This window comes from Sprattus sprattus (genome assembly GCF_963457725.1).
Source record: "Sprattus sprattus genome assembly, chromosome: 7".
Classification (NCBI taxonomy): Eukaryota; Metazoa; Chordata; class Actinopteri; order Clupeiformes; family Clupeidae; genus Sprattus; species Sprattus sprattus.
In genome coordinates, this window is record NC_137926.1 from 6,349,406 (window position 1) to 6,372,784 (window position 23,379).

Here is a 23,379-nt window from a genome sequence, read left to right on the forward strand (position 1 = left end):
TGCATTCTGAAGACAAATGCGGTAGCCTAGTGTGAATTCAAAATGTATTTTAGAGAGGTTAGTGTTGGTTGGATGTGTAACCACAAGTGACATTTGCGTAACATTTGAGAGTGAGACAAATTATCTGAGAGGGTTGCACCTGAACTGTTGTCAGTTGCCATATCAGTTATTAACTTGTTGCTCTGGGCCCGTGTTTACAAAACCGATTTATAAGAAATTCCTGTAAATAATAGGTGTGTGTCTATAGCTTTGGGATTAGAGTAATTCATAACGCCCATTAGCGCTAAAGCACCTGCCAACTATGGCAGAGCTGTTGGTCCATTGGCCTTTTGGTCATACCTTTTCGGCGGTCCGCTCATGAGTTACAGAAAAACGGACCACCGTTTTGCCAATCGAGTTCAAAACATGTTTCCTTAAATCATTTATAGCTCACTTCTTCACTCATTATCACAAACCAATAACCTTTTTCATAGATGTGCGTAACATAAGTATTTAAGTCATTTTTCAACTTCAGAGACTTTTAGTAGCCTATAGGCTACCCTATTCCTACCATGAACTTCTTCTGTTTAGCAGCTAATATTTTAAATAGACTATGCCAAGGAAATGATTTAGAAATAACAGGAATTGCTGATATGTAATGTTTTTCTCTTAATATATACGCCCAGAACTGACCACGGACACTACAGGGTCTACTCAGAGCGAAGGTCATCCCTGAACACGCAAACGCATCCTTTCTGATCATCAAAAGAGCCTTAACCTCCCGATACAAAGAGGAAGAGAGAAGTGAGACGTGTTCTAATGTGGTAGGCATATGGAAACACGCACCTTTAATGAAACAAAAATCATAATTAGCCTAATCCATTTGTGAATTACTTTATTACAACAAAAAACTACTCGGGTTTCGTAAACTTTGGGGGCAACGCGCATCTCTATATAAATGACTAATTTGACCATGACGCATATGGCTTCTCAAGTGAAATCAATTAATTCGGTGCATGGTCGTGTCCATTAGGTTGTAGCCATTAATTAATATGCGAAGCGAGGAGTGAATTATAGCCTAATTGACGTCAGTAATAAATGTGCGAAATAATAAAACTGCTGCTGTAGGGAAATTACTTTTGACGTCAGTAGCCTACATGTGCGAAATAATGAAACTGCTGCTGTTGGGATGAGATTCATTTTACTTCCTTACCCTCTAGCTGAAGAGGTAAACGTTTATTTTGACTATAGCCGAAAATAATAACGGAGAGGGAAGCGGAGATATGCAGCATAACCGCGTGCGATACAGTCGGACGACTCGGGTGGCTAACCTTGCAAAAGCTTTTGATTGTTTCTCCATTGTAACCACACACAAAGCACATTTTCTATGAAGGCTCTTTGCAGAGAGACGCAGTTGTTTAATTTCACCTCTCACCCGAGCCACCATGCATTCGGACAAAAGCTAGAAAAATTGTACGAGTCAAAACAATCGCAGCAAGAAATACATAACACGTCCCATTTAAGAAGAACGTGTCATTCAAAGACACAGTGCTTGCATTCCTATTACAGCACATGTTAATCACACAGGGCTGGGTTTCCCGATAACGGTGTCTCTTAACGGTTTACCAAAGTTGTTTACTTTTCTACGCGTGTTTACCAAACCATCCCTGAAGAGTTCCCCTTGCAGAAGCCGTCCTACGTACACCTTAAGTGGCCGAATCCATCTTTTTGGCATCGATTGCTGTCATTCACGTAGGCCTGAGCCAGCGATATTTATAGCTGTCTTTCAGTGCAAAGGCGAGTAACTTCTCTTCTTAGATACACGGTAGTGTGACAGCTCATTTGCATGTAGAAACAGGAACACCATGAACGTTCGAAACTGACACAGCACAGCGTAGTCTATCGTTTCGCTACCGTAGTTGTGCAACGACGCTTTTGGGAAATGCACCCCAGAGTAATCTCTCTCACTCCACTGCCAATTCAACCTTACAAGGGCTAAGCTAGGGTCGTTTTGGAAAACTCCTTGAAGTGTTGATAGTCCAATTTAGGAACGATGTAGCGTTAAGAAGACTTTGGGAATCTCCCAGGCTTATTATAACATTAACCGTTAAGACAAACAGCCAGCCAATGGACCAATAGCTTTGATTTATGCACAGATTACAATCAGCCTCATCATTTCCTCCTCTGGAGTGGATTATAGGCCTTTTTATGACTAGCTGCAGGTGGCTCTGTCATCATACATGATCATGAAACGTTGTTCACAATGATAGCTGTGGCTGTCCCAAAAAAATTAAGCACTGCATTATCAATAATAAGAACAGCTAACGTCGAGTTGACACACATTTGAGAACTAGAATTAGAAGTACTTGAGAAATAATTTTAGGCTAATTGACCCAATCAAATTCCTTCTTTCGGTTTTAATTTCATATTATAGTATAGGCTAATCATTTGTAGGAAATTAAACCTACATTGTTGGAATGAGGACTGAAGACTGTTACAACCAGTGTAACCTGTTGCGTGGCTTAAACCCCCCCCCCCCCTCCCAATGGCAAAAGAAAATGAATGCAAAATATATTGTTAAAACGTTGAGTAGAATGCAATTCATCAGTCACATATAATTTATTTGCACGATGAGATGAAGTACCAAGGAAGTTTCACGGCACCATCTGCCTCTCTTCTTGGCATTCTGTTATCTCTAATAGGCCACACTCTAATAGCCAATCACGCTGCTCACCTCGGATAGGTCTGTCACACACAACATAAATATTTTTTAAATAGACACATCTTTGCTCTAGATCCAGTGGCCTAGCTTTTAGTGTGGAGGTTTTCTCTGTGATGGAGGCTGGGAATAGCACCATATGGGGCCACTTGGATGTTTTTGTTCCTGTGTGTGTGTGAGTGTCTTGAGGAAGAATTAATGTGTGCGCAGGTCTGTCACTCCATTGTCAAATTTTCAACGGTGCAAAATGGAACATCGGCAGCCACAGATAAATGCGAAAATGTGAAAAGCGTGGCCTTTTACAAGGGATAGTGGAAACGGTTTTCTTAATCATTTCATTGTGGTTCGGCTAATTTGCAGAGAAAATAATTAGTTCTCACCAGGTTATGAACCAAGTTTGATCTTATCTGCACCATCCGGCAATTGCTTTCATAAAATCTAAGACGTCACTCTTACATTTGGAAAATGATCCTACCAAAATATGCTTAATGTAATAATGAGTCCATGTCCAAGCCCATTCACCTATATAGACACGATATGAGCTTAGTTTACATTCAGGTTATGATGTTATGATGCTCGCATGTCTCAAAATTTGAAACAACCCAGTTTTTCCACAACAACAATAATATGTATTATTATTATTATAATTATTATTATGAATGATATTGCTTTATATAAATAATATCCAACAATGTTATTGTGAATTATAACACAATAATGGTTATTCATTATATTATTATAAGGAGCCTAATAGTGGAAAACTGAATACATTTGTCTCAACGTTTCACGAAGATTCGTCTCCTTTTTGTTCTTCTGCAAGTTTTACAACCCCATCCTCATATTATTATTAGTGTTGTTGTTATTATTGTTGTTGTTATTATTTACATCAAATTGTTTAGCCTGCAAATATCCAGGCCTATGTTTTCAATACCTTCTCTTATCTTTGACTGTTGCCCTTGAAAAGCGACAATAAAGAGGAATGCGCAGCAGCCGCTTCTGACTGAAAGGCAGCGCGTAGATTGATCGATCATATTTCTCAGTCCATTCATTCGGGTGCCATTGATAACGGTTTAGTTCATATAGGCATCTGTACAACGGGCTACTTTACTGAACCCCTCCCAGGGTTGCCCTGGTCGAATTTGTCGTCCACGACGTCTCCCCACACGCCTTAGAAATAATCAAAGCATGCCATGCACGATCTTAAACTATTCACAATTGAACACCAAGGGATTATTTTGCCATGTGTGTGTTAGTTCTATTTGTAGCAATCGAATGGGAATTTAAGGTCTATGAGTACTCGCGTTGCTGTGAAACCAAGTCAGGTTAAAGCACAGTCCAAAGTTGCCACATTTAATTAGCCTGAATTGAGAATTATTGTACTCTATAATTGCAACAATAAAATAATAAACATATAAAACTGATCATCGTATTTTTTTATATCAGTATTAGTTCTATTTGTTTTAATTCGGTGAATGCTTTTACGCATTTAAAAATAGGCTAACTTTCGCTAAAATCTAATGGATAAATATGACAGGTTTATTATTATCAACCGATAACATAGGTTAATAGCAAGTAGCCTTCATGTCGAAGTAAAGTAAGACTAAATCACGCCAGGATATAAAGGGAAAAAACTGAATCAACAAGCTCTTCGAACATTAAACTTTTTTGCAGTTCACGATTATTTGAGTGGTCTAATGTGCCATTTAATTAGTCGAAATACCTTGAAGAAGAGATAGCCTCGGCCTACCTGCTTTTCTCTAATTCCCTCGCAAAGAATACAATGATCTTCAATGTCTTTACAGTATCTTTTTGGGAACGCAAAACCATGTAGCCTATTATACAGCCCCTTTTGGTCACCACAGGCGCACTGTAAAAACCTATCCACTACTAGCCTACATATACGATATATTACCTTTACCAGAACAGCCAATAGCACAAACAGACTAATAGCCGACTAATAGTCGACTTGTCCAAACGCGTGTCTTTCTGGTAATCTTCAACGAGGCGGAAGAGACAACTATGCTTATAGTCAGTGGTTTGTCTCCTCCTAATTATGAATACCTGTTCCAGATAGGAGGTCTTGCCTGTCCATCACTCCCGCTACGGCCTTCCTCGCTCCCCCTCTGTGTAAATATGAAGAGGTGCGGCACTCCGTGGGTATGCAGATGCTAAGCGTTGATGGGGCCAACTCAGTGGATGTGAGCTTTCTGCTGTCGATAAACTCGTGGTCGTCTTGACAAAAATTGTTAAGGTCCTGGATTTGGCATAAGTGAGAGCTGCATTGACGTTGACATAGACTACAAGGCAGTCATCATCGTAGCTAAACCGCATTGGCGTTGAGAACAGCGCAGATCTAGCAGGTAACGAGTCTGTCAGGTGTTCACTGTAATTCGATTGTAAATGATATGCATTAGGAACAGAAAGTGGTAGAAATGTTATTGGTATCGACTTTTACTGTGTAAACCGGTGAAATACATAGGCTGCAGGGGGAGGCAACGATAGACACAAACTAAATTAAACGTAAAGATATTGGAAAGACTATTCTCTTCTCCTAAATGCCTAATCTAATCGACAGATAATCCTATTTATTCTATAATAGCCACATTCATTTTCTTAACTGGTAATTATTTCTAAAATTCTGAAATATTCATTTGCCTAAATTGTCAGACATTTACCAACATCTTATTAGTAAATATAAACATACGCCAACATTAAACACTATATTTTTATAATGTCATTTTACAATACCATTCATTATTGCAAGTGGGTGATTAGATTTATTAAGGCCATTAACGAATTCGTTTGATGAAATCTGACTGATATTTTTGACAGGAGACATTCCGTTGAAAGGAATGGAGTACAGTTACGATGTTGATCTGGAAGAGTTATGTCCTGTGTGTGGAGACAAGGTGTCCGGATACCACTACGGACTGCTGACCTGCGAGAGCTGCAAGGTACAGTAATTAAGTGCAGTTAAATTAATCTGCGCAATTTATCATTCTAAAATGTGAATTTAGCCAATGATTCCAATAATATTAGAAGTGTCGACGGAACCAGACATTACTTTGGTAGTTCTTTAGAGCAGACATAACAAGAAATAGAATTTCTCAAATAACTTTGTATATCACAAGCCCTACATTATCAGTGATGTTTCTCTTCTATCTTTCTCAGGGATTTTTCAAAAGGACGGTTCAGAATAACAAGCGGTACACTTGTGCAGAAAGCCAGGACTGTAAAATAGACAAAACACAGAGGAAAAGGTGTCCATTTTGTCGATTCCAGAAATGCCTCAGCGTTGGAATGCGATTAGAAGGTATGCCATTTATGTAAGAGTCTCTATTTTATGGGTTATACAAAACAATATATTCACCCTATTTCAATTTAGAATAAGTTCTTAACTGTTCTTAAAGCGTAGAGTTGTGTTAATTTACAAGTTAAATTCAATAGTTTATTTTCAATTAGGGCTAATGTGGCCAAACCGCTTGTATTATTTGAAGTTTTTTTAGCCCATTGGATACCTCTGATTCACCCGCCGTTAAGCTATCAGAACATGTGCAGATTCATCATCATCATAAGGAGGCTATATCCTCTTCTGTGCTACAAAATGAATCATGGAATTATTACTACTCCTACTTAACATATGCAATAATCTCTCAAAACCTTTAAGTACGTTATAGAATTGTCATAAAATGTAATATTTTGGTTTAACTGTCCGCCCGACCAAATTGTCCTATCAGTCGTTGAAGGCACATAATGGGCCTACTGTACCATGTGGTTTATTGTGGCTGAGTGTCAGAAACCTACCACTGTAATCAGCTAATTAAAAGAGGCAGTTATTAATAGGCCTAGTGTACTGCGCACGACAGACTGATGGTGATTACGTGATGTTCTCAGTTCTTGAATGAAAATTAAGTCACACTGATATAACCTTTATGGTAATTGGGTAACCTACTTTTTTCATTACAATTGAGAGAAATTAACAATTTAGCACATTTTTTTTTATTGTGACAGCGGTCTTAATTTGTGTTTAAAGAAATTCCGCAAGATAATAACGACGTATTTGTCTTCCAGCTGTGCGCGCGGACCGGATGCGCGGGGGCCGGAACAAGTTTGGCCCTATGTACAAACGGGACAGAGCTTTAAAGCAGCAGAAGAAAGCTTTGATACGAGCCACCGGCCTCAAGATGGAGTCCACCCCACCGTTAGTTTCCCCCACGCAGACGGACTATAGCTTCTCCGGCAGTCTCCAGGGATTGCCGCCAGTTCCAAAGAACATCATGCCCGCCACCTCAAACACCACCACCCCCACAGACTATGACCGCAGCCTGTACGGTCACGCATCGCTGGGCATGACCATGCCCACGCATGGGCCCATACTGAGCCAGTACCAGTATACCTCCTTCCCTAGTCGAGCTATCAAGTCCGAGTACCCAGATCACTACACAAGCTCCCCGGACTCTGTGGTCGGGTACTCGTACCCGGAGCAGGCATATCCAACCGGGTCACCTCAGCAGGGCTGCGTTCCACCCTTGGTTCTGGAGTTCCTGCGTTGCGACCCAGACGAGGGCCAAGTGCAGAGCAAGATCGTGGCCCACCTGCAGCAGGAGCAGAACAACCGGGGGAAACACGACAAGCTCAGCACCTTCGGCCTCATGTGCCACATGGCGGACCAGACGCTCTTCTCCATCGTGGAGTGGGCCCGGAGTTGCATCTTCTTCAAAGAGCTCAAGGTAAGCTGGCCAGTATAAAGCCCGACGTAAAATATGGCACAGTGATGTACATTTCTTTGGTATAGGGACTGCTAATGCGTGTATTTGATACCCCCTCCATTTACAAATGTTGAAGACCTAGTTCAGATACAAACGTTAAGTTAGCTTATGGTTTTTGGCTGCAATCTGTTTCATTACAGGGTTCAAAATGAACCAGATGGACATGGACATGGACACAGTGTTGAATTCGGTGTATTGAATTTCGCGATATATTTCAGCAGTGGTTAAATAGGTTGACACACACACAGAGACACAACAGACAGTCACATGTCCCCCCCCCCCCCCCCCCCCCCCGGCCCCTTGAACGCGCTGCTGTTTACTGAACTAACAGGGGCTTGTCCATTGAACTCTGGTGATGAGATGATGATGACGGGGGTAAACAGTGTTGTACTAGCAGACAGCACACGACGTTGTTGAGGGAAAGGTGTAGAAAGAGAGAAAGAAGGGGAGGGGTTGGGGTGGGAAATTCAATTAAATTATATCTGAAATGATATTTGTGTGAGCCTTGCTCAGTTTCTCCTTTTGCCTTTGGTACAGAGAGATGGCTTGTTACTGTGGTTTCTTGCTGCGGCTTGTATTGTGGCTACCAACTCTGGTTAAACAGAGTACATTTGATGATGTCAGAGGTTAAATCTTGTTTGTGGGGATATTCTTCCTTCTCTTCTCTTCACCATACCATCTATTGCAGTGTTCTTGTTCAGCTAGATCTAAAGAAGGATCTGTCGCTATGGTGTCTCTTCCTAGTTTGAACACGGATTTCTATGAGTTCTAAAATCCAGAATTCCATGCAGAGTGTTGGTCAGGGTATTTCACAAAGCAGTATAGTATTTGTACAATTTTGTTTTAGAATTGCTCTGTGCCGTGTCAAAGTGATATGTCCATTCTTCTCTATTATATCCATACTTGAAAAAAAAAAAGCAATTAATATGATACCTTTACATAATATTATTTATTATCATATCTACACGTCGAATGGTTGACATGATATTACTACAAGCTAATTAATCATCAGCACAGACTGGATCAAATGCATTTTTACTTCTCCCTAATTTGAATGCTCTTTTTAAAAGCACAACTTTTAACACGCACACACACACACACACACACACTATGGCATTTATTTCTTGCGCAAAACACAAACCACATTCTCTGGCATATGCTGGCGTTGCTTGTTCTCAGTCATAGACATAGCAATCTAAGCTCTGTGTGTATATATATTTAAAACCTCTGACACGGTCTCAAGCTATTTCTCATAAATGGCTGGCCCCTGCCCGGGTTCGTGCTGGGGAGGATCGCGCCATCAAGCGTGACTGGCCAGGGGGAGTTGCTAATGGAGGCTGATTCACCGGGCGAAAGGGGAAGAGATGAACTCAAGATGGACTCAAGTGCTTCATTATCCACTTGTGTTCAAATGAGTTTGGCTAGTGGCCCTTGCCCTGCCCGTGCACAGTGAAGGAGCTAGCTAGTGCTTAGGCGGAGAGGGGGAGAGGGAGGGATTGTAAAATATGACTGTTCTCCCTCTGTGGTTTCCAAACTTCATGCTGAAGATATGTCAAAACAAGAATGAGTTTGATGTGGATGTGGTGATTTGTGATAGTTGATGTGCAATTTGTGTGTGTGTGTGTGTGTGTGTGTGTGTGTGTGTGTGTGTGTGTGTGTGTGTGTGTGGGCGTGGGTGTGGGTGTGTGGACCTAGTCATTTTATTAGCAGGCAGATTCTTTTCCTGCAAACTGGAGCTTTTATGTTATGCCAGGGCTTAGGAAATCAGGATCTTTTGGATCTTTTTGAACCAATTTCTTTTATAACTTCTCATCTGACTCCCCCCTTTGGCTATGCACACACTATGTGCGTGTGTGCATGTCTGGTTTGTGTGTGTGTGTGTGTGTGCGTGTGCGTGTGCGTGTGCGTGTGCGTGTGCGTGTGCGTGCATGTGTGTGTGTGTCTGTGTGTGTGTGCGTGTGCGTGTGCGTGTGCGTGTGCGTGCATGTGTGTGTGTGTGTGTGCGTGTGTGTACGATTGTGTGTGTGTGTGCGTGTGCGTTTCTGTGTGTGTGTGTGTGCGTGTGTCTGCACAGGAATGAAAGAAATGCTTGCAAGCACACATGTGGACGTGCCGTGTCGTCCTCGCTGCCTTCCCATTGTACTGTGTGTGTGTGTGTGTGCGTGTGTGCGTGTGTGCGTGTGTGTGTGTGTGTGTGTGTGTGTGTGTGTGTGTGTATGTGTTGTACTGTGGCAAGGATTGAACACGGTGAGGTCGTGTTCATGTGTGTTAAAATAGAGAGCTCTCGAGGCCCCCCGCTTAGCGTGGTTCATAGGAAGGAGACACTTTACTGCTTGGCCTCAAACTCCCCGAGATTCTGATTCTCACCACAATTTTACCATTGTTCAGTCTGATAAGCTCCAGATGAACACAATGACAGATTTATGTCCTGATGCATTCGGCCATCTATTTTAAGGGACAGAGCCTTCAGTTTCATGCCTGTCTTGGGAAAACAAATTGCAGGGAATATGTTTTAATACGGACGTTGTGAAACTGTGTTTGTTTGTGTCTGTAGTCTATTAACATTCATTTGTTTGTGTCTGTCTTCATACGCTCCGTTAATAAGTAGAAGATATATTGGTTGCGTGGTTACTAGCGGGGTGGAAACTGTAGTATGTAAGAATTTTGCACACGGCTTCTCTCAGAACTACTTTTAACATGGTCTTGTGGCGCAAAGAAAATGTACACAAAGAAATCCATTAGAGCTTTTTATATGAAACTTTTCTCAGGCTCCCAAACCCTTCAACTTACTGCTCCGGCAGACTTTGGAGGGCTGCAAGGAAGTACTCCCAAAAGTTATTTTCACTCGTAGTAATTGCATTCCGTCGAGCAGATAAGCAAGGAATGTCTGTGCCCGGCTCTATTGTGTTCGGCTATTTCACGCATTTTGTGTTTCAATTATCTTCTTGAGACCTACATGACTTGGATGACACAATTTTTTTATATAAAGAGTTCTCTTCAAAATCGTTTTGCCCTCAATTCACAATCTGCTAGCTGCCAGTCACATCTCAATAAAAGGTGTCATTCTACCATGGCAAGTAAAGCTGGATTTTTCCCATTGCTTCTCTCCATGCTTTCTCTACCGGTGAAAGGGAACTTTGATTTTGTGATTAAATCATTCTTGATCATATTCTTGAAATTCTTTGTCAATGTTATTAAAGGTTTTTTGACCAGTGCTTTAGGTTATAGCAGAGCTTCTAACATGGCCTTCCTTTTAACTCTTCCAAACAGACACACCTGTCACCTGCCCCAAACCACACACCCACTGGGCGTCTGTCAACACTTGACATTTCAGTCAGACAGTGGAAGGAGTGATCTTTTCATTCAAGTTTATTTGAAAATGATAAAAATGCACCAAATAGTTTGATAGGCTTCAGCCTGAGCATATCTTCTTAAGATGAAATCAGTTTATGTGTTTTTTTGCAGAAATAATTCTGGAAATGTGGTGCAGTGGATTTATTTTCAAAGTCTACATTTAAAAATATTGACTCAGACAGAAAATACAACACCAGACTGCGGTCTCAGTCACAGAATTGTATGATTATGTGTGATACAGTGTGAATGTATAAGAGCATGCTAGCCATATACAATAATCTGTAGGATAATGTGCGATAGAGTGTGTATGTATTGGAGCATATTAGCCGTATACAATAATCATTTGAGTCTTTGCTGTTTGTCTTTCGTGCTATTGCCGAGCCGCTACTGTCTGATATTTGACAACAGCACACCTCCACCTTTCCACTCGTTGATGGCTAGTTTCCAGGTCTTTGTGTCTTAACAACACAGGTGTCCCTACACACGCGCGCACACACACACACACAAGCATGCATATATAACCACACACATACACACACGATGACATGAATACACTCACGCTTTCAAAAACAGGATATGACTAGACAGTGTATTTACCTTATGTACACAAACACAGTGTTTGTTTAGACTGCGTATTACCGATTAAATGGTGCCACCACTGTAAGAAGATAAGAGGAAGTTGATTAGAATATCTATTCTGTGGAAAATTCCTTGATATTCCGTTTTGGTGTTTGTGGTTTTTTTAAGGTCGAACCTTTGACACAGAAAAAAGGAAAACCATAAAATCTCAGAATCATAAAAAGTCATAACTGACTTTTTTTTGTTTTCGTGCTTTGCTGTTCATTTATCGTGTAACTTGTTGTTCCCTACCATTGAATGTGCTGCTAGGAGGTGTTTGATAAGGCGGGGGAGGGAGTTGGCTTAGTTAGGGGCCCTGTGCAGAACCCAAGCGACTCGTGCGCTGGTCAGATCAGAGCAGCTGCCGCAATGAGTCTTGTAATGAGGTGTGCTCCTGTGTGCGAGTGAGTCAACAAGTGTACATGGGTGACCTGGATGTCAACAACTTCTTTTAGTAAAGGGGTCAGGGGTCACGCGCTCTTAAAGGATCTCTGGACATCAAACATATGGTCTGTGTCTATGCCGAGTTAGTCTGCCACATGAATGGTTTCTCCTTGAGAGATGTTTTTTTTGTAAGTGTAGGTAAATCTCTCTCGCTGTCTCCGAGTTCATATATATGCAGTGGTGTAGTCCAGGGTATACGCAGGTATACGGAGTATACCCACTTATTTTTCAGTCAGCATAGCGTATACCCACTTCTCAAAACAGAATGTTTATCCTGTGCTGTATAGGCCTGCTTAAAAAAAATTAAGAGTATACCCACTTCTCTAGGGACCACTACACCACTGTATATATGTGTTGGGATTTAGCATCTATGGATGCTTATGTGTTCTTGCATGTTTGTATTTTTGTATGTATGTGCATATGTGTGGAAGTATGCATAGAAATGTGTGTTGTGTATACCTCTGAATTGAATAGATATATATTTAAAAAGTGGGGTGTTTCAACGATTCAAAGAAGGCATGCAAGTTCATTCTAGATGATTGTTATGTAGGTACACAATGAGCTATGAGAGAGTCTTCTCGTGGTTATTTTGACTTTCCTCCAACCTACCTGTAGAAAAACGTGCTGCATGAAATACCTTTGGAATAATGTAATTTAGGGACGGTTCCGTATACATGGTATACAGTACGTGCTCAAAATATCCCCTTAGGTACATTGCAGTGTGAAGAATACTTGTGCTATGAAGAATAATTTACAGCTCAATATTTTTTTGTTGGCTAAACATCCACAGAAATTGGTCCATACATTCTAGATGAACATCTCCCCTATTAGACCCCCACCGCAGCATCATTGTGAGCGGTTTGACATTGAAGTCCACGTACCAATACCCGAGGTACCCCATGGCTGTCAGCATACGGCCGGCGTGACTCCAAAAGGAATGTGTCACACGCTCGCTCCCCATGGCAACATCGGAGTGGCACAAAAGAGGAACATGCCTTTGTGGGCGCATCTCTCAGGCATAGCTCAGGATCTTTGGGTGATGGCAGCACAATCCTCTCCTCTCCTCTCCTCTATTCTCCACGCTCTCCTCTTCTCCGCATGCCATAATGGTGGGGGAGGGAGATGGGCTTTTTTTTTTTTCAATGCGTTTTGAAGAATGGCTGCTATCAGTGTGCCTGAGGGAGTCACATGACCTGGTGAAATAAAAGTTGAAGTGACAGTTGCTTAGCAACAGCATATCAAAAAGTATTTAGTTTCTTTGTGACATCCCATTTTTCTCAGTTTTTTTTATCTCAAACTATCACAAACTCAAATTTATATAATAACTGTCCCTATGACCCACAATACCTGCAGACCGTCATTCACGGTCTCAACGCTGCAATTGTTCAGTGTCCACTCTTCATTCATTACTGAAGATTTCTTTTCTGTTCACGAAATGAACATGATGTGATTGAATGGATGAAGTGGACTCACATCACTCTTGAGTTAACCTAAATGGACATTGTATGCCGGGCCGAGCACTGAGAAAATAACTGGTAAACAAGACAAGAATGCAGGAGAACACGGTCAGCCATAGATAAAGAAGGAGAAGAAAAAAGAAGAAGAAAAAAAGAGAGAAGCAGAGATAGAGAGAGAAGCAGAGATAGTGAGAGACAGAGGGTGGACGAAGAGAGAAAGACAAACAGGGTTAACAGATTGCCTGCTCTAAGAGAAAGACAAACAGGGTCTGTACAGTACTACTGTGGAAGGCCTGCTTTAAGAGAGAAAGACAAACAGGGTTAACAGATAGCCAACTCTAAGAGAGAGACAAACAGGGTCTGTACAGTACTACTGTGGAAGGCCTGCTTTAAGAGAGAGACCGATAGGGTGTGTACAGTACTACTGTGGAGGGCCTGCTTTAAGAGAGAGACAGATAGGGTCTGTACTGTACTACTGAGGATAGTCTGCTTTAAGAGAGAGACAGATAGGATGTGTACTGTAGTACTGTGGAGGGCCTGCTTTAAGAGAGAGACCGATAGGATGTGTACTGTAGTACTGTGGAGGGCCTGCTTTAAGAGAGAGACCGATAGGCAGTCCTGTACTACTGTGGAGGGCCTGCTGTAAGTCCTTCCCTGTGCTTTGGAAGGGGGGTCTTTGGGCGGGGAAACATAGCTAGGGAAAATGTTAAACAGGGTAGGACGAAATCTACAAAGCAGGACTATGGTTTCGACTGAGCTAATTACCAGCGGGAAGGGTTTTATTACCTTTTAATACGATTTTAATATTTCAAGAAGCCTATCGGAACATCAGGTTCTGATACGATGTTGACCATTATTTGTATTGCTCCTGCTGCTTGCTTTTATTGATTTTATGTAAAGCACTTTTAATTGCAACTCTTGTACGAAATGTGCTAGATAAATAAAGTCTTACTTACTTACTTACTTGTGTTGTGTCTCTCAGGTGGGGGACCAGATGAAGCTGCTGCATAACTGCTGGAGCGAGCTGCTGGTGCTGGACTACGTCTCCCGGCAGGTGCAGTACGGCAAGGAGGACAGCGTGCTGCTGGTCACCGGGCAAGAGGTGAGTCCTCAGTCCACATGCACACACACACACACACACACACACACACACACACACACACACACACACACACACACACACACACAATACCTGCTTTACTAAAGAAACATGTCCTCCTTCTCCCTCTCTCTCTCTCTCTCTCTCTCTCTCTCTCTCTCTCTCTCCCTCTATCTCTCTTTCCCTCTCTTTCAAACTCCCTTTCTCTCTCTTTCTCTCTCACTTTCTATTTCTCTCTCCCTCCTTCCTCTCTCTTTCTCTCTCTCTCTTCCTCTCTATCTATTCCTCTATCTCCCTCTCTCTCGCTCACTCACACACACACACACACACACACACACAGACACACACACACACACACAGACACACACACACACACACAGACACACACACACCCACACACACACACACACACACACACACACACACTCACACACTCACTCACTCCCAGACTCTCACTCACCCTTGCTGCTGACCCAGTGTGTGCTAAAGAGCATGTTTTGTCTGGCAGGTTCAGATAGCGCACATCGCGGGCCAGGCGGGCGCTACCCTCACCAGCCTGGTGCAGAGGGGGCAGGAGCTGGTGGGCAAGCTGCAGGCCCTGCAGGTGGACCGCCGAGAGATCGCCTGCCTCAAGTTCCTCATCCTCTTCAACCCTGGTGAGTAGTGGAGCCCCCCCCCTTAGGACCCCCAAAGGCACTCTGAGATTCTTTTGAAAGAAAGTGCGTTAAAAATAAAATGTAGTATTATTATTATTATTATTATTATTATTATTATTATTATTATTAGGAAGGAAAACAAGTGGGCTAACAGACTGACTGAAGTAGCTTGAACAAAAAACTTTTTTTTTTATTTATTTTAATTTTTTTATTTTATTGTTCTCAGATTTTCTATAGAGGTTAACATAATCACAACATCTTAAATACTGATGGATTTTTACCAAAGTAGTGTAAACCTAGACTGCAAAGGTGTGTTCTTTAAAGGTTCTTCAAAGGTGTGTATCATTTCCAATCATCAATGAGTCCCTCTCACCTAAAGTCACCTCTATCATACTATTCAAACATGCTACCGATGCGCCTAAGCTTCCAATCAGCACGTCAATACATCTCATTTAAAAAAATCTAAAAAAAAAGGGAATATTTTTCAATTTGAGGTTTGACCCTGAGCAATTATCCGCTGAAAAGATGGACATTGAATTGATTTCGCGCTGTGATAATGAGCGTGCATAGCCATATGCCAAATTATCTCCTTATTGTGCACTCAGAGGCTAAACGCTTTGTCTGGATTTAGTCACTCTGTGAGCGGGGTAATAGGCTTAATTAAAATTAGTGGTTTCCTGAATAGGCTGTGTTTACAAAGGCACGGAGCGGCGGCGCCCTTCATCCGTAGTCACCCTCAATGGAGGTTTAATGGATTGACCCGTCGCTCGTTTGCCTCCCGACTAACACTCATACGTGGGGCCGGCACATTTGCGGTGGGGGGTGAGGGGGGGGATGGCCTTTTATCATCTGTGTTCCCTTAAGTGATGGCAATTTAGTGGGACCCTATGAAAAGCTGCTTTTAATAATAAGAGTGCTTGAAGGGACTCAGCCAGATCCCTGACTGTGTGTGTGTGTGTGTGTGTGTGTGTGTGTGTGTGTGTGTGTGTGTGTGTGTGTGTGTGTGTGTGTGTGTGTGTGTGTGTGTGTGTGTGTGTGTGTGTGTGTGTGTGTGTGTGTGTGTGTGCGCGTGTGTGTGTGCACTTCTATGTGGGCATAGTGCACGCATGTGTATGTTTGTGTCTGTGTGGTGTGATTGCATGCATTGTGCCTATGGGGTCAGAGGTGCATGCAAAGGGGGAATACAGAGAGCTACATACACACATACACACACACACACACACAGACACACACAAATACATACACAAACTTTACTCAGTACATGACAGGACTTTTGTTCTCATCTCCAATTCAATTCTATCTGTTGTTTGTAGGTCTCTACGTGCACCCACAGATGAGACAGACAAATCTTTTATTTTTTTCCCTTCACAGGCATTTTAAAATCCAATGTTTTTTTCACACAATGAAAACCTACACATTGATCCACATGCCTTCTCTGCACACACACACACACACAGACACACACGCGCGCACACACACACACACAGACACACACAGAGACACACACACACACACACACACACAGAAACGCACTTTAGAAAGACGCCAATATGCTCTCTCAGCCCATCTGTGCTGTACTTGCAACAGCACTGTTGTCTTTGTCTCTGCCTTTGCAGTACCGCTCTCAATGCCATCGCTTACTCCACTCCTCTCCTTCCATTGAAATCACTCTGGCCCTCCTCTATACAACTTTCATCCATCGCTTATTTTAAACCTCATCTAAACCTCGCCCCCCCCCCCTTCCATACAACTTTCATCCATCGCTTATTTTAAACCTCATCTAAACCTCGCCCCCCCCCCCCCTTCCATACAACTTTCATCCATCGCTTATTTTAAACCTCATCTAAACCTCGCCCCCCCCCCTTCCATACAACTTTCATCCATCGCTTATTTTAAACCTCATCTAAACCTCGTCTCCCCCCCCCTCCATACAACCTTCATCCATCGCTTATTTTAAACCTCATCTAAAACTCTCTCTCTCCCACCCCCCACCATACAACCTTCATCCATCGCTTATTTTAAACCTCATCTAAACCCTGCCCCCCCCCCATACAACTTTCATCCATCGCTTATTTTAAACCTCATCTAAACCTCGTCCCCCCTCCTCCATACAACCTTCATCCATCGCTTATTTTAAACCTCATCTAAACCTCGTCCCCCCCCTCCATACAACCTTCATCCATCGCTTATTTTAAACCTCATCTAAACCTCGTCCCCCCTCCTCCATACAACCTTCATCCATCGCTTATTTTAAACCTCATCTAAACCTCGTCCCCCCTCCTCCATACAACCTTCATCCATCGCTTATTTTAAACCTCATCTAAACCTCGCCCCCCCCCCCCCCCCCTCCATACAACTTTCATCCATTGCTTATTTTAAACCTCATCTAAACCTCGCCCCCCCCCCCCCCCTCCATACAACTTTCATCCATCGCTTATTTTAAACCTCATCTAAACCTCGTCCCCCCCCTCCATACAACCTTCATCCATCGCTTATTTTAAACCTCATCTAAACCTCGTCTCCCCCCCCCCCCCCTCCATACAACTCTACAACTTTTAAACCTCATCTAAAACTCTCTCTCTCCCACCCCCCTCCATACAACTTTCATCCATCGCTTATTTTAAACCTCATCTAAACCTCGTCTCTCCCCTCCCCCCCCCCTCTCTCTTCCCCCAGACGTGAAGCTGCTGGAGAACCAGGCGTACGTGGAGGGCGTGCAGGAGCAGGTGAACGCGGCGCTGCTGGAGTACACGCTGTGCAGCTACCCGCAGTACCTGGACAAGTTCAGCCAGCTGCTGCTGCGCCTGCCCGAGCTTCGGGCGCTGAGCACCCAGGCGGAGGACTACCTGTGCTACAAGCACCTGAGCGGGGAGGTGCCCTGCAACAACCTGCTCGTCGAGATGCTCCACGCCAAGAGGGCGTGCGTCTGACGGACTCCGAAACACCCACAGACCCACAGACGAAAACATCCAACCTCACCCCCAACAACGACGACGACGAACCCCTGTCCCGACGACCCCACGCTCATGATACATGCCCCCTTAAACAGAGTCCTTATTCACAACCCAACATCAACCGCACCATACTGTGAAGGAGAGTGAGAGAGAGAGTCAGGGAGAGAGAGAGAGAGTTTGATGGAAAGAGAGAGAGAGAGAGAGAGAGAGTTTGATGGAAAGAGAGAGAGAGAGAAAGAGAGAGTGAGTGAGTGAATGAGTACCTCAGAGTGCTATTTGTCTACCAGTAGCATGACCAAAAGGCACACCAGGGTCTGCTAGCTGAGGTATCTTCAGGTTCGAGTGACATATAGCCTGGAAGAGTCAGCAGCAGAGGTGGTTCATCTAGGCATTGCTGGTGTACCTTTGGGATCACGTTGAGTCCCACTTTGAGTCCCCTTTTTGAACCCTAATGCACCCTAATTGAATATGCTGACAATCAGCCGTACAACAGACCGAGCTAATGGAGGGCATCCAGCAACCGACTCTCAGTGCAGCCTGCTGTGTACAGTCAAGGCGCCTTGAGAAGGGGTGAGAGATTGAGTGAGAGAGTGAGGGCTGAGAGAGTGAGAGAGTGAGAGAGTGAGGGGTGAGAGATTGAGTGAGAGAGTGAGAGAGTGAGGGGTGAGAGAGTGAGAGAGTGAGAGAGTAAGGGCTGAGAGAGTGAGAGAGTGAGAGAGTGAGGGGTGAGAGAGTGAGGGGTGAGAGATTGAGTGAGGAGTGAGAGAGTGAGAGAGTGAGAGATTGAGTGAGGAGTGAGAGAGTGAGAGAGTGAGAGAGTGAGGAGTGAGAGAGTGAGGGGTGAGAGATTGAGTGAGGAGTGAGAGAGTGAGAGAGTGAGAGAGTGAGGAGTGAGAGAGTGAGGGGTGAGAGATTGAGTGAGGAGTGAGAGAGTGAGAGTGAGAGAGTGAGAGAGTGAGGGGTGAGAGATTGAGTGAGAGAGTGAGGGCTGAGAGAGTGAGAGAGTGAGAGAGTGAGGGGTGAGAGATTGAGTGAGGAGTGAGAGAGTGAGGGGTGAGAGAGTGACGGGTGAGAGAGAAAAGGTGGATTTTTGTGATTTTCAGCTTTTTGCCAAGAATCCCTCCAACCTTAGCAACAGATGGAAGATCCCATATTCCAGGCATGGACAGTGGGCCACGTTTACAGACAGATACGATGAGGCGTGTGCACAAACACATCACCGTATTCAACGTGAAAACCGCAGTTACATTCCCAATAACTAAAAAAGTGTGTGTGTGTGTTTTTCGTTTTTTTCATTTCTTAAACTCTCGCTCTCTCTCTCTAATTAGATGTACTCCTCACACTGGACAGCAAGTGTGTTTCTAAGTGTCTAGGACCAAACCCCTATGAAGTATTCACTGTGTCGAGTGACCCAAGAATTCAGCTTGACGCTGCCTGGTAAACTCAGAGACCAGATACTGTAACAAGGCGCTTTTTCAATTTTAATGAAATATCCCACTTTGTGGATATTCATTAGGGTTTTTTTCTGTCGTTTTAAGAATGTCAAAAAAGTGTAAGAACCTGTGTGTGTGTGTGTGTGAGACAGAGAGAGTGTGTTTATGAATGTGTGTGTGTGTAAAAGACAAGTACATTTGAACTCCTGCCTTAATGATAATGACTGATACACTGACTGTGGGGCTCTGATACTGATAATAACTGGTTACTCTCTCCTGTCGTATTCCATTAAATGTTAAAATGTGTATGATGTATTTAAGAGGTGACCAACAAAACATTGTGCATCTGTGTTTTCTTCTATTTTATTTCCTTGCCTGCTATTAGGAAAAGTCTGATAGGCTCTCTGCCCCGCTACGTGCCAGTACCACTCCTGCTGATTGGTCGGTGCCATTGAGGGGTCTGAGTCATGCTGCTGTATTCCACTGTATCTCTGTTCAACACAGTTTTCGTTAAGACAGTGCTTCATTGTATTTGTTTCAAAGAAATAAATGAAAATTATTTAATGTTCTACACAGTTCCTGTGAAATTCATTTAGGTGAAAATGATTTCTCCTTGGACAGGGGAGTGTGGTTGTGGCTAAAGGAGATTATGCTAATGCGCCAGATGCTAAAACTGAGATTGTGTACATTTTGTACCTGAAGGTATTTGATGTTGGGCAGTCTAAATACAATTTTTTTAATCAGATCGTATTTTTTTCTGCAGCTTTATTTGTCTTGGCACTGAGCAGGGTTCAGCCATCATGTCATAAGAGACTCAAGGCTGATCCGGTCGTCCGTGCTTCGGCAGGGAGAGGACATTGATGATCGTGTGTTTGTGTGTGTGTGTGTGTGTGTGTGTGTGTGTTCAGTCGTCAGTGCTACGGCAGGGAGAGGACATTGATGATCGTGTGTTTGTGTGTGTGTGTGTGTGTGTGTGTGTGTGTGTGTGTGTGTGTGTGTGTGTTTGTGTGTGTGTGTTCAGTCGTCCGTGCTACGGCAGGGAGAGGACATTGATGATCGTGTGTTTGTGTGTTTGTGTGTGTGTGTGTGTGTGTGTGTGTGTGTGTGTGTGTGTGTGTGTGTGTGTGTTCAGTCGTCCGTGCTACGACAGGGAGAGGACATTGATGATAGTAGAGTATTATTGGTCAACCTATTTTAGGACAAAGAGTCATCCTCCGTGTCTCAGGGAGATACTTAAAATATGTCCTTGTAGTTCTATAAACAGAATGGCATTTGAAGGTCGTTGCGTAAAGAAAACATGGAAGACAATACTTCTTTGGTAAGAAATAAAATATGGGAAAATAATACATTTTTGAAACGCCAGTGTGAAGCGGAGTCACATTTTGGAGTTTACACTCTTCAAGCTTCTAGCTACAAAAGAAAGTAAGAGCATTTTGGGACTGAAGTTTTGGTGGATCCACACCTGAATTTTACTGCATTCTATCTTTGCATCTGTGTGTATGATTGCATGCGAGCATGTGTATGTGTGTGTGTGTATGTGTGTGTGTGTGTGTATGTGTGTGTGTGTGTGTGTGTGTGTGTGTGTGTGTGTGTGTGTGTGTGTATGCTTCCTTTCTTTTTAATTATGAATGACCACATGAAAAGACGATATAAAAGGTAATCAATGTGTTTAAATGATGATGTAAAATGATTTTTAATCAGAGTTCCTAACCAAACAGTTTCTGTTTCATTAATAATAAAGAGTTATGTGCATTAGTCAGGGAAAGCCTTACACCAAAATGTATCTAGAATTCTTTACAATCATATTCATTAGAAAAACTATTCAGTTGCCGTTAACATTTAATCCTGTTAGCTTTATCTGACGCCTTAGTGTGCATTTGATACATTGTGGGAGCCCTTCAGCGTTTACAAGGGTTCTAAGCGTAAAGTCTGAGGATTTGAAGCCGTGTCCTTCACTGCGGCCTGAAAGGCAAGTGTATGAATGGCCTAGAGCTGCTCCAAAACATTCTTCTGTTAATTTTTGCAAGGAAGACGTACTGATGGAATTGTAATCATATGGAAGATTGCTATGGAAAATGATATGAGGAGAGACTCTTAGGCATTCGGAATTAAGGGGCATTATTCTGCAGTGATCTTCAGTGGTTCAGTTTGAATGAAGACGAGGAGGAGGAAGGGAAGAAAAAGAAAAGGAAGCGGTAAAGAATGGCAGAAAAGAAGTGGTACGTCAGTATGATGGACCACACTTTAACAGCCTCCTCTCTTCCTCCCCTTCTAGGTCACTTGGCCCAGTGATTTGGTCATACACCCACACCTCTCCCCCCGCTCACTCCTTCATTTTCCACTCTTTCCCTTCGCTGCTCTCTCTCTTTCGCTCAGTGTGATCCTTCCTTAATGCCCCCACACACACACACACACACACACACACACACACACACACACACACACACACAGCACCTTGCAGCCTCTGTGCTTTCAGCTGGGTGCCAAGCCAAATACACACTCCTTTTCTTTCACATTCATCATTTAACATTTCATCAGAAGATGTGAGGGTGAATGCTACACACACACACACACACACACACACACACACACACACACACACACACACACACACACACACACAAGCGTGCGCGCACGTGATTAAAAGTAGAGGAAGCACACAGTACAGTATATACGAGAAGCACTTCATCTCATTCTGTGCTTAGAAACCATGCTTCTTGTTCGGAGCTGTTGAGGTGAAAGTGGTAGGTAGACAAGAGGGTGTTTGCAAATACCATTTAAAAGCAGCAAAGAGCAGCGGTGATAAAATCTGGGCCTTGCATGATGAAAGTGAAAAAGCGTGACACCCTACAAATAAACTGTTGCTTTAAAAGAAGTCACTGTAGCGAGGAGAGAAAGGGAAAATTTGCAACAAACATTTTGCAAAGAGACTGAATGAAACAATTTGTGTTTTGCCACCTTTCTTATCAGGTTCACCGCGCACTACACCATAGGGTCTCTGTCTGTCCCCTTTCATGTGCTTTTATCTCTCTCTCTCTCTCTCTCTCTCTCTCTCTCTCTCTCTCTCTCTCTCTCTCTCTCTCTCTCTCTCTCCGCATATCTCTAAGGCCTCTTAAAAGGCCAGATAAGGTAGATCATAGAAAAGAAAATGACAGCCTAAAAAATTGTAAACTAGTATTTCAAATAAAAAGCCATTCTCCCCTTCGGTATTAGCAAGAAAACAACTCAAGGTTCTGAATGTTTGTAAGCAAATGCCTACATATACTTAAAAAGACAGAGGCGAACACACACTCAAACACACACACACACACACACACACACATACTGTACATACACACACTCGAAAGCACTCTTACACACACATCCCTGTCTGAAGAGAGTCAGCACAGCTGTGGTCTTTTCAGAAGGCAAAATTAAAAGGTAGACCTGGGGGAGAAAGCATGTTTTTTTTTTCATTTTGCCCAACCTTCAATATTGCACCTGAAAGAGAGAGAGCGAGCATCGGAGCACAATTAGCCAGAGAGCATTCTTTATCAGGCGAGCAGAGAGCAGCTTCCTTTATCAGAGCGCCAATTGTATGCCAGGGAACTGGAAGCAGTGGGGAGTGTGTGTGTGTGTGTGTGTGCGTGTGTGTGTGTGTGTGTGTGTGTGTGTGTGTGGTGAAGGAGGAGGAGGGGGTGGGGGTGGGGGGGTCTGTGGGAGCAGGTGTTTAAGAGCCTGATGTTTCGGGGGCCAGGAGCAAAGCGCCTTTCAGTAAGGGTGCAAACATGGCAGCACCAAGCACCACTCCAAAACCATTAATTGGTCGTTGGACATGAAAGCACTCCTTCCATTCTTTAGAAAGTGGCTTGTCGGGCAACAAGGTTGTGTCACGCCGGGAAATGAAACTTTGAAACT

The 23,379-nt window shown here is 43.2% G+C and overlaps 1 protein-coding gene across 1 annotated transcript; it reads left to right on the forward strand.

The window, feature by feature from the left end:
* Positions 1-5,544: 5,544 nt before the first annotated feature.
* On the forward strand, positions 5,545-18,025 carry nr5a1b (nuclear receptor subfamily 5, group A, member 1b; the record flags this gene model as incomplete). The annotated part of the gene is made up of 6 exons (XM_080842741.1): positions 5,545-5,652; positions 5,870-6,011; positions 6,770-7,428; positions 14,323-14,442; positions 14,948-15,095; positions 17,772-18,025. The coding sequence occupies exons 1-6, from the start codon at positions 5,551-5,553 to the stop codon at positions 18,023-18,025; spliced, it is 1,425 nt and encodes a 474-aa protein (XP_080698867.1). The 5' UTR covers positions 5,545-5,550.
* Between the last annotated feature and the right edge of the window lie 5,354 nt (positions 18,026-23,379).